This window comes from Carcharhinus amblyrhynchos, chromosome 4 (assembly GCF_965287045.1).
Source record: "Carcharhinus amblyrhynchos chromosome 4, sCarAmb.v2.hapA, whole genome shotgun sequence".
Classification (NCBI taxonomy): Eukaryota; Metazoa; Chordata; class Chondrichthyes; order Carcharhiniformes; family Carcharhinidae; genus Carcharhinus; species Carcharhinus amblyrhynchos.
The window spans coordinates 65411718-65427445 of NC_137327.1; the positions used below are offsets into that span (position 1 = coordinate 65411718).

General features: G+C 43.4%; 1 protein-coding gene across 4 annotated transcripts in view; it reads left to right on the top strand.

Moving 5' to 3' along the window:
- Window positions 1-15728, top strand: part of dnaaf1 (dynein axonemal assembly factor 1) — a 188043-nt gene that overhangs the window by 68922 nt on the left and 103393 nt on the right. For all 4 annotated transcript variants that reach the window (XR_013886505.1, XM_080187281.1, XM_080187282.1 and 1 more), the window contains one exon: window positions 2828-2919. Coding sequence is in view for 3 of the 4 variants with exons in the window: in XM_080187281.1 (XP_080043407.1) it covers window positions 2828-2919 (92 nt within the window). In the remaining variant the exon portion in view is untranslated. The remainder of the gene's footprint in view (window positions 1-2827; window positions 2920-15728) is intronic.

Consider the following 15728-nt stretch of genomic DNA (forward strand, 5'->3'; position numbering starts at 1 on the left):
CATAGGCTAGCCCCCTCATCTCCGGTATCAGCCTAATGAACCTCCTCTGCACTCCCTCCAAGGCCAATATATCCTTCCACAAGTGCGGTGACCAAAACTGCACACAGTACTCCAGCTGCGGCCTCACCAGTACCCTGTACAGTTGCAGCAAGACCTCCCTGCTTTTATATTCTATCCCCCTCGCGATAAGTGCCAACATTCCATTTGCCTTCTTGATCACCTGCTGCACCTGCAGACTGGGTTTTTGCGATTCGTGCACGAGGACCCCCAGGTCCCTCTGCACCGTAGCATGCTGTAGCTTTTCGCCTTTTAAATAATAATCCCTCCTACTATTATTTCAACCAAAGTGGATAACCTCACACTTGCTAACATTATACTCCATCTGCCAGGTCCTCGCCCACTCACTCAGCCTATCTAGATCTCTCTGCAGATTTTCCACACCTTCCACGCAATTTGCTTTTCCACTCATCTTCGTGTCATCAGCAAATTTTGTTACCCTACACTCAGCCCCCTCCTCCAGATCATCTATGTAAATGGTAAACAGTTGAGGCCCCAGCACCGATCCCTGCGGCACTCCACTAGTCACCAACTGCCAACCAGTATAGCACCATTGATTCCAACTCTCTGCTTCCTATTAGACAGCCAATCCTCTATCCATCTAAGGCAGATGAACTTAGAGCTTGGATTAGTACTAGGAACTATGATGTTGTTGCCATTACAGAGACTTGGTTAAGGGAAGGACAGGATTGGCGTCTTAATATCTCAAGATACAGATGTTTCAGGCAGGATAGAGGAGGATGTCAAAGGGGTAGGAGAATTGCACTACTTATTAAGGAGAATAAGACAGCTGTACTCTGGGAGGACACCTCGGCGGGCTCATACAGCAAGGCAACATGGGTAGAGCTCAGGAATAGGAAAGGTGTAGTCACAGTGTTGGGGGTTTACTATAGGCCACCCAACTGCCAGTAGAAGATTGAGGAACAGATATGTAGGCAGATTTTGGCAAGGTGTAAAAGTAACAGGGTTGTTGTGGTGGGAGATTTTAATTTCCCCTATATTGATTGGGACTCACTTAATGTTAGGGGCCTGGATGGGGCAGAGTTTGTAAGGAGCATCCAGGAAGACTTCCTGAAACAGTATGTAGATAGTCCAAGCAGGGAAGGGACCATACTGGACCTGGTATTGGGGAATGAGCCCAGCCAACTGGTTGATGTTTTAGTAGGGGACCAGTTCGGGAACAGTGACCATAATTCAGTAAGCTTTAAGGTATTGATGGATAAATATAAGTGTAGTCCTCAAGTTAAGGTGCGGAAGACTTGGTTGAATCTGAGTTGTCTGATGATTGTGAATCTTCTATTATGGCAAGTGAGAATGCTGCAGAACTTGTTCCAAGAGAACACTGTATGCAACTAAAGAGGAATAGATGTCCTCCTGACTGACTTTCTTATTGATGCATTGTCTAATGATTAGGTTATTAATTATTGAACATCATAATTTGTTGTCATGATTACAGAAGTAAAGGGGCAGGAATGATGTATTATTTAAAATGGTTGCATGATTGCTTCAGAGTTGATCGCATGATTTGATGACGTCACTGGGTGTTGCAGAAGCTACTATCTTCATTTCATTTTGCACTCAGTTCAGTCCAAAGAATATCTCTTTCAATTACATTTGTGTGTTAGTTTGAATCTACATGTGCAAACCATGGGTGGGATTTTACAGCCTCGCTCAGGCAAGATGATAGAATTTGAATTCAATAAAAAAATCTGGAATTAAGAATCTACTGATGACCATGAAACCAATATCGATTGTTGAAAAAACCCTGATTCATTAATGTTCTTTAGGGAAGGAAATCTGCTGTTCTTGCCTGATTGTGGCCTACTTGTGTTTTCAGAGCCACAGCAATGCGGTTAGCTCTTGGGCAACTAGGGCTGGGCAATAAATGCTGGCCAGCCGGCAAAGCCCCTGGCCCACGAATGAATAAACATAAAAGCAGGGGCATTGAATATATTCAAGGCTGAAATAGACAGTTTTTGATTGACAAAGCAGTCAAGAGTTATGAGGGCCAGACAGGCAAGTAAAGTTTAAGGCTACAATCAGATCAGTCACTTAATGGGACAAATAGTCTACTCCCATTTCTTATGATCTTATGACATTCTGCATTTTGCATGAATCCATCTCAACCTTGCTCAAATTACTTACATGTAAAGAATTTTCTGTTTCCAGTCTTTTCATTTTGAATCCTGTGTTGAAATGGAATTGAATTTTTTTTTATCTATGAAAATAACCTGAACTCCATTCAACTTTTCATCTGGTTATGCATTACAACAGTGAATGCATTTTAAGAACGGATTTTGACACGTTTGGTGGATTGAACGATGCCAAATGAATGCAAGTCTCTTCTTGTTCTTTCTTAATGTATGTTATTTGGATTGAATTTCTCTATCTGTTTGCCTCACCCCAAAGTGTGCTTCTCTGAATATTTGCAACTCTGCTTTCAGTATGTCAAACCTCGCATGATACTCATTACACCTCAGATACTTCCCAATATCTGGCCTGAATTCAAGTCTGGTGAATTGCAGAATACAGTAAAGATTCTGCTAGAATGGCTTCTTCACCAGTAGTGTTGACTGCTTGTCTCAGTCCTCCTCCTCGTCCTACGAGATGTTGTAAGCGTGCAAAATATTTAAATATACTGTACTTTCAAAAGAGTAGGCTGGTCACAGCAAGGAAAATTTAGAGTGGTCATTGGTTATGTTTGTTTCCTGTTTGATCTGAATGACAGCTTAGCTGAGAAACTGAAATATTCTTATCTTTAACTTGGTAGAATGACAAAGCAGTTCCTGCGGCAACACTGTAAACAGCAGAAGCTCTACCAGACACCTTACCTGAATGACACACTCTATTTGCACTTTAAAGGTTAGTGGTACATTAATTCTATCTAAATTCCTGATTACTAACTTCACAGCCTGGAGTTTCCTTCATGGGCACGTGAAGGTTAGACACAAAAACATACCCAGCGTTGACATCGTTTTAACAATGATATGTCCCTGCACCTTCCAAATCTCATTCAAAAATGGATGCAAAATATACCATTTATTTCTTTAATTTTTAATCTATGAGGCAGTACTGCCTCACAGTGGGGCACTGCTGCCTCACAGCGCCAGGAATCCCGGCTTGGGTCACTGTGTGGCATTTGTCCATTCGTGTTTCCTCCGGGCGCTCCAGTTTCTTCCCTCGTTCTGAAAGGCGTGCCGGTTACGTACATTGACCAGAACAGACTCCAGACTGTGGTGAGTAGGGGAATTTCACAGTAACTTCATTGCAATGTAGATGTAAGTCTTACTTGTGACTAATAAATAAACTTTTAAGAGTTCAAGTTTCAACTCATTTCTTTATCATTCATATAGTCTGTCAATAGCAGCATGTTTAAACCAGCAATCAGGAAAAAAAAAGTTATTGATTTGACTTTTACTTTGCGTGAAAATAAAAATTACCTGCTTAACCTGAGCCCAAAATTCCATTATCCTTTGAGTCACACAATTGATTTGTGCCCAGGATGGACAATGTCAACGTTGTAAGCTAGTCACAATGAAGTACAGGCTCTAATTGTAAGTGATGTAAACAACTATTACTAATTGGGGGGAAGGATAGGGCATTTTTTCATTTCCACCTATGGGGGAGCAGGAGAAGGGAGCCTGTGCACGTGTCCTCTGTGTTTTGTGAATAACAAGGGAGCAGTGGTGTAGTGGTATTGTCACTGGGCTAATAATCCACAGACTCAAGGAATCCAGGTTCAAATCACACCACAGCAGGAGTCTAATGATGAACGTGACACTTAAGGTACTTTAGGGAAGGAAATCTACTGTCCTTAGCTGATCCAGGTCCATAGCAATGTGGTTGATTTTTTTAATACCCAATGGGCAATAAATGCTGGCCCAGGCAGCAACGCCCGCATATCAGGAATGAATTTTAAAAAACCATGTTAAGAAAAAATTACTGGCTCGAGATTCCACCTTTACTGAATGCATGGGGAGTTATTTGTAACAGGGTTCCCAATAATTGTGGTGAACACATTTGTGTGAAATCAATTTCCCAACTTTGCATGATGGTTGCTACAAACTGAAGACGCTTCATGAAGGATGCTATTGCTCACAGGCAAATTTAACAAGCTTTCATACAATGCAGATAGCTTTAATAAACTGCAATCGATGCTTAATACAAACCTCCACTACTTCAAACAGTGGAACAGTTCATGTAAATAAAAGGTGATTAAACATTAACCAAGTGTTTACTTGTGTTTATTCTCCTCCTTTGCATTGATTTGATTGAAGATGACATTTAGAGTTTGAGTTTATAGATGCCCCTCTTCCCATTCAAATAGGCTGTTCAGTGTAAACTACTCAGTCAGCACAACTGTTCTGCATGAAGTAACTGAAGACACTGGACCCAGAAACATTCAAATTGGTATTAACACAAATGGGAAATTTTTTTTAGCTAAAGTCTATTTTTAGCCTGGTGGGTTGATGCCTTAGGTCTGTATTTAACTACAAGCATGGAGAAGATTCCAGTTCAGAAATTGTCTTTCAATTATTCAATTAGAATCCAAATGACTATTGTTTGTTTTATCCAAATGACTACTGGAGAGATTTTAGTGGTTATTTAAAACTGATCTAATGTGAACATTTGAGCACAGGACATCAAAATTGTGTTATCGTTTGATAGAATATATGGTATTTGTAGCTGAGCTAACATTGTGCACATCAAAGCAAAAGGCTTTTGGTCATGATTCATTTACATTCTAGTTTTCATACTGTATTCATTACTGATTTTTTGAAATGAACTTCAATTAAGATAATTAATTTGAAGATAGTGGAAACAAACAATTTGATGAGAGTGCAGTAAATAATCCCGCAAAAAAGTCTGCATGTGTCAGAAATGACTGGCAAGATATAGGACTGGTTATTGTAGCTGATGTCCTTGAACGTAATGGCTGTTATTGGGATCAGCTGGAAATGAAAGTGAATTCCTGACTTTCCTGTTTTTTTTCCCCTTTTGAAGTAATGTTTAAGCATCCTTTGATTGTATTCATATTCAGGTAATTACAGTGGGATACGATTTGAAGTTTGCTTTATTTCATAGATTTTGCATAGTGTTCGGAATGTTGCAAATGTGTCTGTTGCTGAAATCTAACTTTTCATTGCAAATTTATGGAAGTTTGTTTTGGAAATGGAAAATTGAACACTGTTCTCTCTCAGGCCCTCACTCCTTGTTTCCTGCTGTTGTTACAAAGTTGTTGGAGAAGAAAGTAAAGCCCTTGCCTGTTTTAAAAATTAATTTAAATCTTTGTCATATTATTGTATGAGATCATAAGAAGTACGAGTAGGAGCAGGCCAGTCAGAAAATCAAGCCCACTTTGCTATTGAATGAAATGATTTGCCAAATCATGGCTTATCTGATTGCCATCTTAAGTCCACTTTGCTGCCTAGCCCCAGAATTGTTGACTCCCTTGTCAGTGTGACTGCCCTTGGTATCAAGGCAACTTTTGTGGCATCACGGAACCCTAGCAAAACTGGAGTCTGTGGGAATCAGAGGGGAAAATCTCAACTGGTTGTAGTCATACCTAGCACAAAGGAAGATGGTTGTGGTAGTTGGACGCCAATCATTTCAGTTCCAGGACATCACTGCAAAATGATCCTCAGAGTAGTATACGAGGTCCTACTATCATTGTCTGCTTCATCAATGGCAAAATAAGGATGTTCGCTGATTGCACTATTTTCAGCACCATTTGAGACATCTCAGGTACTGAAGCAGTCCATGTCCAAATACAGCAAGACCTGGACAATATCCAGGCTTCAGCTGACATATGGCAAGTAAAATTCACACCACAAAAATGCGAGACAATGACTATTTCCAACAAAAGAGGATCTAAATATCAACTCTTGACGTTCAATGGCCTTACCATCACTGAATCACTCAGTATCAAAATTCTGGGGCTTACCATTGACCAGAAACAGTACAGAACTGGCTGTATAAATACTGTGCTGCAAGAGTAGGTCAGAGGCTGGCAATCCTACAACGAATAACTCCCTTCCTGCCCCCTCACCCCCTCAAAGCTTGTCCACAAAGAATGTGATGGAACATTCTCCACTTGCCTGAATGAGTCCAATAACACTCAAGAAGCTTGACATCATCCAGGACAAAGTAGCCCATTTGATTGCTACACCTTCCACAAACATTCAATCCCTCCACCATCCATAACAGTGGCAGCTCTAGGTACCATCTGTAAGATGCACTGCAGGAACTCACCAAGCATTCTTCAGCACCTTCCAAACCCATGACCACTACCATCTAGAATGACGAGCAGTAGATACCTGGAAACACCATCACCTGGAGGTTGCCCTCCAAGTCACTCACCATCCTGACCTGGAAATATATCACCATTCCTTCACTGTCGCTGGATCAACGTCCTGGATCTCATATATCTCTCTTATGGGGACCTGAATAGGATTCAATTTGAATTTGTTTTTTTTTTAGAGCAAGCAAGGAATGGATTTGGGTTTGCTTGGTCCACCCTGAGCAATGGCTTAGTAACTTTAATGTGGAGATGCTGGCGTTGGACTGGGTTAAACACAGTAAGGAGTCTCACAACACCAGGTTAAAGTCCAACAGGTTTATTTGGTAGCACAAGCCACTCGCTTTCAGAGCGTTGCCCCTTCATCAGGTGAGTGGGAGTTCTGTTCACAGACAGGGCATATAAAAACACAAACTCAATTTACAAAATAATGGTTGGAATGCACATCCTTACAGGTAATCAAGTCTTAAAGGTACAAACAATGTGAGTGGAGAGAAGGTTAAGCACAGGTTAAAGAGATGTATATTGTCTCCAGACAGGACAGTTAGTGAGATTTTGCAAGCCCAGGCAAGTCATGGGGGTTATAGATAGTGTGACATGAACTCAAGATTCAACCCAAGGGCGGCACGGTAGCACAGTGGTTAGCACTGCTGCTTCACAGCTCTAGGGTCCTGGGTTCAATTCCTGGCTCGGATCACTGCCTGTGTGGAGTTTCCACATTCTCCTCGTGTCTGCGTGGGTTTCCTCCGGGTACTCCGGTTTCCTCCCACTGTCCAAAGATGTGCGGGTTAGGTTGATTGGCCATGCTAAGGAATTGCCCCTTAGTATCCAGGATTGTGTAGGTTAGAGGAATTAGTGGGTATAGTATGTAGGGATATGAGGGTAGGGCCTGGGTTGGATTATGTTTGGTGCAGACTTGATGGGCTGAAGGGCCTTTTTCTGCATTGTAGGGTTCTATGATTCTATGAAGATCTCGGTTGAGGCTGTCCTCGTGTGTGGAACTTGACTATCAGTCTCTGCTCAGCGACTCTGTGCTGTTGTGCGTCGTGAAGGCCGCCTTGTAGAATGCTTAACTGAAGATCAGAGGCCAAATGCCCATGACCATTGAACTGTTCCCCAACAGGAAGAGATTGCGTGGTGATTGTTGAGTGGTATTCATTCATCCGTTGTCATAGCATTTGCATGGTCTCTCCAATGTACAGTGCCTCAGGACATCCTTTCTTGCAGCGTATCAGACAACATTGGCTGAGTTGCAAGAGTACCTGGTAGTTTATTAAAGCTACCTTGTACCTGGTGGATGGTGTTCTCACGTGAGATGATGGCATTTGTGTTGATGATTTGACATATCTTGCAGGGGTTGCGTATTGTTGTGGTCACTGTTCTCCTGAAGGCTGGATAGTTTGCTGCAGACAATCATCTGTTTCAGGTTATGCAGTTGTTTGGAGGAAAGAAGTGGGGGTGTGGGGATATCCTTGATGAGATATTCATCTTTTTCAATGACATATTGAAGGCTCCGGAGAAGATGTCGTAGCTTCTCCGGTCTGGGGAAGTACTGGACGGCGAAGGGTACTCTGTCTGCCGTGCCCCATGTTTGTCTTCTGAGGAGGTTGGTTTTTCACTGTGGCGCATCAGAACTGTTGATCGATGAGTCGAGAGCCATATCCTGTTCTTATGAGGGCATCTTTCAGTGTCTGGAGGTGTCTGTCACGATTCTCCTTCTCTGAGCAGATCCTGTGTATATGGAGAGCTTGTCCATAGGGTATGGCTTCTTTAATGTGTTTAAGATGGAAGCTGGAGAAGTGGAGCATTGTGAGGTTATCCGTGGGCATGGGGTACAGTGAAGTGATGAGTGACCATCCTTGATGGACACACAGATCTCCAAGAATGCAACCGATTCCGAAGAGTAGTCCATGGTGAGTCTGATGGTGGGATGGAACTTGTTGATGTCATCATATAGTTGTTTCATTGATTGTTCCCCATGAGTCTAAAGGAAGAAAATGTCATCGATGTATCTAGCGTATTGCATCAATTGAATGTCCTGTGCGGTGAAGTGCCCTTGTTTGAGCCTGTGCATGAAGATGTTAGCATATTGAAGTGCGAATTTGGTCCCCATGGCTGTTCTGTGTGTTTGGATGAAGAATTAGTTGTTGAAGGTGAAGACATTGTGGTCCAGGATGAAGCGGATGAGTTGTAATATTGCATCTGGAGATTTGCACCTCACTATGTAAATTGGGTTTATGTCTTTATATGCCCTGTTTGTGAACAGAACACCCACTCACCTGATGAAGGGGTAGTGCTCTGAAAGTTAGTGGCTTGTGCTGCCAAATAAATCTATTGGACTTTAAGCTGGTATTGCAAGATTTCTTACTTTGTAACTTCAAGCACGGAATAAAAATTATAAAAAAAAGACTGCACCTGCAGGAATTCAAGAATGCAGCTCAGCACCACCTAATAGGACAATTAGATTAGAATTGGGCAACAAAAGCTGGACTAGCCAGTGACATCCACATTCTGTGAACAAATAAAGAAAACCACTGTCTTAAATGGGAGGTGCTTTTTATTTAAAACTGTGCCTATTGTAAAGGGCCTTTTACTCTTCACACAGACTGGTCTCGGATGCCAATGATAACTGTGGATTTCACTTTCCTGGTGTTCGACTCACAACCCTGAATTGTCATGCTGGGACAGCTTCACAAGGCAGAGGGAGAAAGACTCACTGTTTATTTCTGACCAAGACTGCTCACCCTTATGCTACATGAATTACCCTGGCTGCCACCTACGACTGTCTGTCTCTCTCTCTCTCTCTCATAGGTAGTAAAATATAATGCAGAAGTGCTACACTGGGACAGCTGCACAAGAGAGAGGGACCACTGTTTATTCCTGACCAGTAGACCCCCTTAAGTGAGCAGTTTCGAAGTGCTTGGCCCCTTAACAGTTCTGCACCCTAAATTATGCTCTGGTTTTTTAGTGACTCACCAAGATGGACGATGAGAGAGAGACTAGACAAAGTTAATGTAAAAATAATTTATTCAAGAATAACTCCAACTAAACTCAGTCAATAAAACATACACATTATACTATGCTATGGAAAGAAGAACCCTAATGGCACATTGTATTAGCATTACACAATTTACACTTTATGCAAAAGCAAGAAGAATCCTAGAGCCCTCCTCAACCTCTACCTAATTGGAGGATTTTTGAAAGCTGAGAGAATGTACTCCACTCCTCGAATTGTTTTAAAAGCAAAAGTCCTTGCTGCTGGATCTTCCTTGTTCTTTCCTTTGCCCCAAAGTAGTTGTCTGGTTGGAACCTGAATTCACTGCTTCCCGCCTTCACAATGCTCCTGCCCCAAACTTCTCAGAACTCCTTTCCAAGTTAACTGCTGAAAAGGTCAACCACTTCTTCTCATGTGTCCCTCCTCTTTGATGTGGGTATGCCAGTGTTGGACTGGCGTAAACACAGTAAAAAGTCTGACAACACCAGGTTTTAGTCCAACCGATTTATTTGATAATACTCACAAGCTTTCGAGGTTTCCCTCTTCGTCAGGTGAATGGAGAGTTCTGGCCTCAGACAGAGCATATAAAGCACAGACAGTTTAGAGATTACTGATTAGAATGCGAATCCTTACACCTAACCTGCTGTTCAAGACCTGAAGTGGCCATTGTCAGCCACTTCAGGTTTTTATATTTTTATATATGTTATATATTTTTATAAATATATAAAAAGGAAGAGGCTGGCTAGGGTGAACATTGGTCCCTTAGGGGATGAGAAGGGGGACTTAATGGTAGGGGATGGGGAAATGGCTGAGGTCTTGAATAACTTTTTTGTTTCGGTCTTCACGGAGGAGGACGTGAATAATTTGCCGGATGTTAGAGATGGAAAGGTGGTAGGACTGGGGGTCTCGATGACATTACTGTTACTAGAGAGGTGGTGCTCGACAGACTGGAGGGGGCTGATTGTGGACAAGTCCCCAGGACCGGATGGAATGCATCCGAGGGTCCTGAAAGAAATGGCGGAGGTGATAGTGGATGCCTTGGTGGTTATTTTCCAGACGTTGCTGGATTCCGGGGAAGTGCCGGAAGATTGGAAAATGGCTAATGTTACGCCGTTGTTTAAGAAGGGTGCCAGGCAAAAGGCGGGGAATTATAGGCCTGTTAGTTTAACGTCTGTTGTAGGTAAAATGTTAGAATCCGTCATCAAGGAGGAAATAGCGAGGCATCTTGAGGGGAACTGCTTGATAGAGCAGACGCAGCACGGTTTCGTTAAAGGGAAGTCGTGTCTGACAAATTTACTGGAGTTCTATGAGGATGTGTCTAGGGCAGAGGATAGAGGAGAGCCGGTGGATGTGGTCTTTCTTGATTTTCAGAAGGCATTTGACAAGGTACCTCACAAGAGGTTATTGCAGAAGGTAAGGGGGCATGGAGTTGGGGGTAGGGTGTTAGCGTCAATAGAGGACTGGTTGTCAAATAGGAGGCAGAGAGTGGGGGTCAATGGGTGCTATTCGGATTGGCGGATGGTGACTGGTGGAGTGCCCCAGGGGTCGGTGCTGGGGCCTCAGCTATTTACCATTTATATAGATGATCTGGAGGAGGGAACCGAGTGTAGGGTGTCGAAATTTGCTGATGACACCAAAATTGGTGGAAAGGCAAATTGTGCGGAGGGTGGGGAGAGTCTACAGAAGGATCTAGATAGGCTGGGCGAATGGGCCAAGAAATGGCAAATGGAATTTAATGTTGGCAAGTGTGAGGTGGTCCACTTTGGTAGGAATAATGGTAGGAAGGATTAATACTTATGTGGAGAAAAACTGCAGCAGGCGACGGTGCAGAGGGACCTCGGGGTCCTTGTGCATGAGTCGCAAAAACCCAGCTTGCAGGTGCAGCAGGTGGTCAGGAAGGCGAATGGGATGCTGGCCTTCATCGCGAGGGGGATTGAATATAAAAGTAGAGAGGTCTTGCTGCGGCTGTATAGGGCATTGGTGAGGCCGCAGCTGGAGTACTGTGTGCAGTTTTGGGCGCCGTACTTACGCAAGGATATTTTGGCCTTGGAGGGAGTGCAAAGGAGGTCTACTAGGCTGATGCCGGAGTTGAGGGGGTTGAACTATGAGGAGAGGCTGCATAAATTAGGCTTGTACTCGTTAGAGTTTAGAAGAATGAGGGGAGATCTCACTGAGACGTATCAGATGATGAATGGGATGGATAGGATAGAGATGGAGAGACTCTTCCCGCTCAGAAAGGATAGTAGGACTAGGGGGCACAGCCTCAAGATAAAGGGGGGGCGGTTTAGAACGGAGTTGAGGAGGAACTTCTTCACTCAAAGGGTGGTGAATCTCTGGAATTCTCTGCCAGTTGAAGTGGAGGAGGCTACCTCGCTAAATATTTTTAAGAAGCGGGTTGATGGGTTTTTGATAAGAGAGGGGATTAAGGGTTATGGGGAGAGGGCGGGAATGTGGAACTGAGCCACGACAGATCAGCCATGATCTTATTGAATGGCGGGGCAGGCTCGAAGGGCTAGTTGGCCTACTCCTGCTCCTATTTCTTATGTTCTTATGTTCTTTTCTTAATCAGATTGGCTGACTTCACTCATCAGTTTCAAAACAACGGGGAGCAAAGTGCTTACAGGATGAAACTGATCAGTTTCAATGTCAAAGAGCCCAAACTGTTTTAGGAGGTATCTGCTAAGTGTTCCAAGTTAGTTTCCTGGAACTGCTAAATGTTTTCCCATTAGTGGAGGCATTATTCTATATAACTGGGGTAAAACCCATTACCATTTCCATTGTCTCTCCTGTAGTTGGTCAAGGCTATTGACACCCCTCTGCATAATCTTGTTAGATAGCTTTACCACAACTCATGGCCCCCCTTGTTTACTCCTTGGATGGTCTGGTGGTGCTGTATAGTCCAATGTCTGGTTTGCAGCCATTTTGCTTGAATGCAACCTTTTAAAATAATAATACTGTCTTTGAAATATCTGTTGTTTCACTTGAAATTGGCCATGTTTAATATAATGTCTGTCTATGCTATGGAGTTCATTCAACTGATGGATTTGCTGCATCTTGCACCATTGTTCTAGATTCCCCCATGAAAGGAAACACCTGCTCAGCATTGGCCCTCAAATCTTTATGATTCAATAAGAGCACCTTTCATTCTTCTGAATTCCAATGGGTATAGGTCCAACCTGATCAACTTTTCCTCATAAGACAACTCTTTCATCCCAGGAATCAGCCCAGAGCATCTTCTCAAAACTTTCATAAGTAAGAAAACCAAAATGGTACCCAATACTCCAGGTGTGGTCTCATCAATGCCCTATATTGTAGCAAGACTACCTATCAACTGTTACATGTGTAGATGTTTTTCTCTTTTACTCCGTAGATGCGTCGGTCCTCTTGTTGTCTAACAAGGGGCATGCACACGGTGGGTTGTGCGTGGGCTGCTCTTGGATGTTTCAAGAGCAGCCTAGTACTTTGCGTCGTTTGTGTATGCTTAAAACTGGACCAGCAGATGGGCACCACGACAGCTCAGTGACTATCACTGTTTGCTGTGCAGATTCATGGATTTGGGCCAGTGTCTGTGGGAGTTTGCGCATTCTCCCTGTGGTTGCGTGGGTTTCCTCCGGGTGCTCCGGTTTCCGCCCACACCCCAAAGATGTGCTCTTAGGCTGATTGGTGTAACAAATTGTCCCTAAATTATTCTCCCCTTAATCTGGTTTCCAATGGGGGTACCATAAGTATAGACATGGGTCAAGGGTGGAGGAGGAAAAACACATTGTTAAGATGGCGGCGCGGACTCGTTGGGCCGAAGGGCCTGTTTCTTGTGCTGTGTTGTTCTTTGTTCTTTGATATTCTATCGCCCTTGCAGTATAGACCAACATTCTGTTTGCCTTCCTAATTACTTGCTGTAGGTACATGCCAAATTTTTGTTGTTTTGAAACAAGTATATGCCAAATCCTTCTGTACTGCAGTATTCTGCAGTGTCTCTCTGCACTGAATAGTGGCCCAAATCTTCCTGTGTCCAAATCATTTAGACCAGATATGACTCAAGATGCACGTCAAGACCCTGTGGGAGTCCTGATATGTTGTGCTCTGAGTGTTGCGCAAGAAGTTTCTAATTTCAGTGGGAAATTCCTATGCTCTCCGGACCTGCCAAGATGGCTCCAACTCTGAACTAGAGTTGGAGACTTTGGATAGTTCCGATGTATTTACCTGGATAGTTACCCAGGAAGTGTTAGAAAAAGTACTGTTCTAGCTCCTGGGTAACCACACAACTGTTTCTTCAATCAGTCACACTGACACCTAACTTGCCCCTCAATCCACCCACCCCAATCTCCGACTAATCCCCTGACTGTATCTGACCTGACTACCCCTTCTAACCAAATCTAGCTATTACCCAACTACACTCCTGACCAGACCAGGGGTATTCGCAGACATCATCAACCTCTCATTACAACAATCTGAGGTCCCTATCTGCTTCAAGAAGATGACCATCATCCTGGTACCTAAGAAAAACCAAGCAGCGTGCCTTAATAACTATCAGCCGGTGGCTCTGATTTCCGTCATAATGAAGTGCTTCGAAAGACTAGTCATGGCACAAATCAATTCCAGCTTCCCAGACTATCTGGATTCACCACAGTTTGCCTCCTGCTGCAGCAGGTCCATAGCAGATGTCATTTTCCTGGCCCTGCACTCAACCCTGGAACATCTAGACAAGAAAGGCAAAGGCACCTATGTCAGACTCCTATTTATTGACTATAGCTCAGCCTTTAACACTATTATTCCCATGAAACTCATCTCTAAACTCCACGTCCTGGGCCTCGGCACCTCCCTCTGCAACTGAATCCTGAACTTCCTAATTCTCCGACCACAATCAATAAGGATAGGCAAAAACATCTCCATGATCATTTTCAAAACTGGTGCCTCACAAGGCTGTGTTTTCAGCCCCCTACTATACTCCTTATTCACCTACAACTGCGTGGCCAAATTCCCCTCCAATGCGAATTTCAAGTTTGCTGACAACACCATCATAGTAGGTTGGATCTCAAACTTTGATGAGACAGAGTAGCTGCTGTCAGACTTTTGAATGGACTTACCTTGTATTAAGGTGATCTTTCTCTACACCCTAGCTATGACTGTAACACTACATTCTGCACTCTCTTTTCCTTCTCTATGTATGGTATGCTTTGTCTGTGTAGCACGCAAAAAACAATACTTTTTACTGTACATGTGCCAATAATAAATTAAATCAGAGTTAATGTTCAATTCGAGTATGACTCCTCTTCAGAACCAACCAAATGATGTAATTTACCAAAATTCACTGGACTCTGGGGTGGTTCCCACAGATTTGGAAAACAGCAAATGTGATGCCACTGTTTAAAAAGGAGGTAGACAAAAGGCAGGTAACTATAGGCCGCTAGCTTAACTTCTGTAGTAGGGAAAATGCTTGTATCTATTATCAAGGAAGAAATAGTGAGACATCTGGATATAAATTGTCCCATTGGTAAGACGCAGCATGGGTTTGTGAAGGGCAAGTCATGCCTGATTAATTTGATGGCATTCTTTGTCCACTGCGCATGTAATGTTCTCAATGGGGAACCTGTGGATGTGGTATATTTGGATTTTCAGAAGGCATTTGACAAGGTGCCACATCAAAGACTGCTGCATAACTTAAAGGTTCAGATAGCTAAGTAATGTTAAAGATCTAGAAGAGTATATGGCTAATAGGAAGGACCTTAAGAATGTAATTAGGAGAGCCAAGAAGGGGTCAAAGAACAAAGAACAGTACAGCACAGGAAACAGGCCCTTTGGCCCTCCAACCTGTCCGCTCATTGGTCCAACTAGACCATTCGTTTGTACCCCTCCATTCCCAGTCTGCTCATGTGACTATCCAGGTAAGTCTTAAACGATCCCAGCGTGTCCGTCTCCACCACCCTACCTGGCAGTGCATTCCAGGCCCCCACCACCCTCTGTGTAAAAAACGTCCCTCTGATATCTGAGTTAAACCTCGCCCCTCTCACCTTGAGCCTGTGACCCCTCGTGATCGTCACCTCTGACCTGGGAAAAAGCTTCCCACTGTTCACCCTATCTATACCCTTCATAATTTTGTACACCTCCATTAGGTCTCCCCTCATGCTCCATCTTTCTAGGGAGAACAACCCCAGTTTGCCCAATTTCTTCTCATAGCTAAGACCCTCCATACCAGGCAACATCCTGGTAAACGTACTCTGCACAGTCTCCAAAGCCTCCACGTCCTTCTGGTAGTGTTGCGACCAGAACTGGACGCAGCACTCCAAATGTGGCCTAACCAATGTTGTATACAGCTGCAACATCAGACTCCAGTTTTTATACTCTATACCCCATCCTATAAAGGCAAGCATGCCATATGCC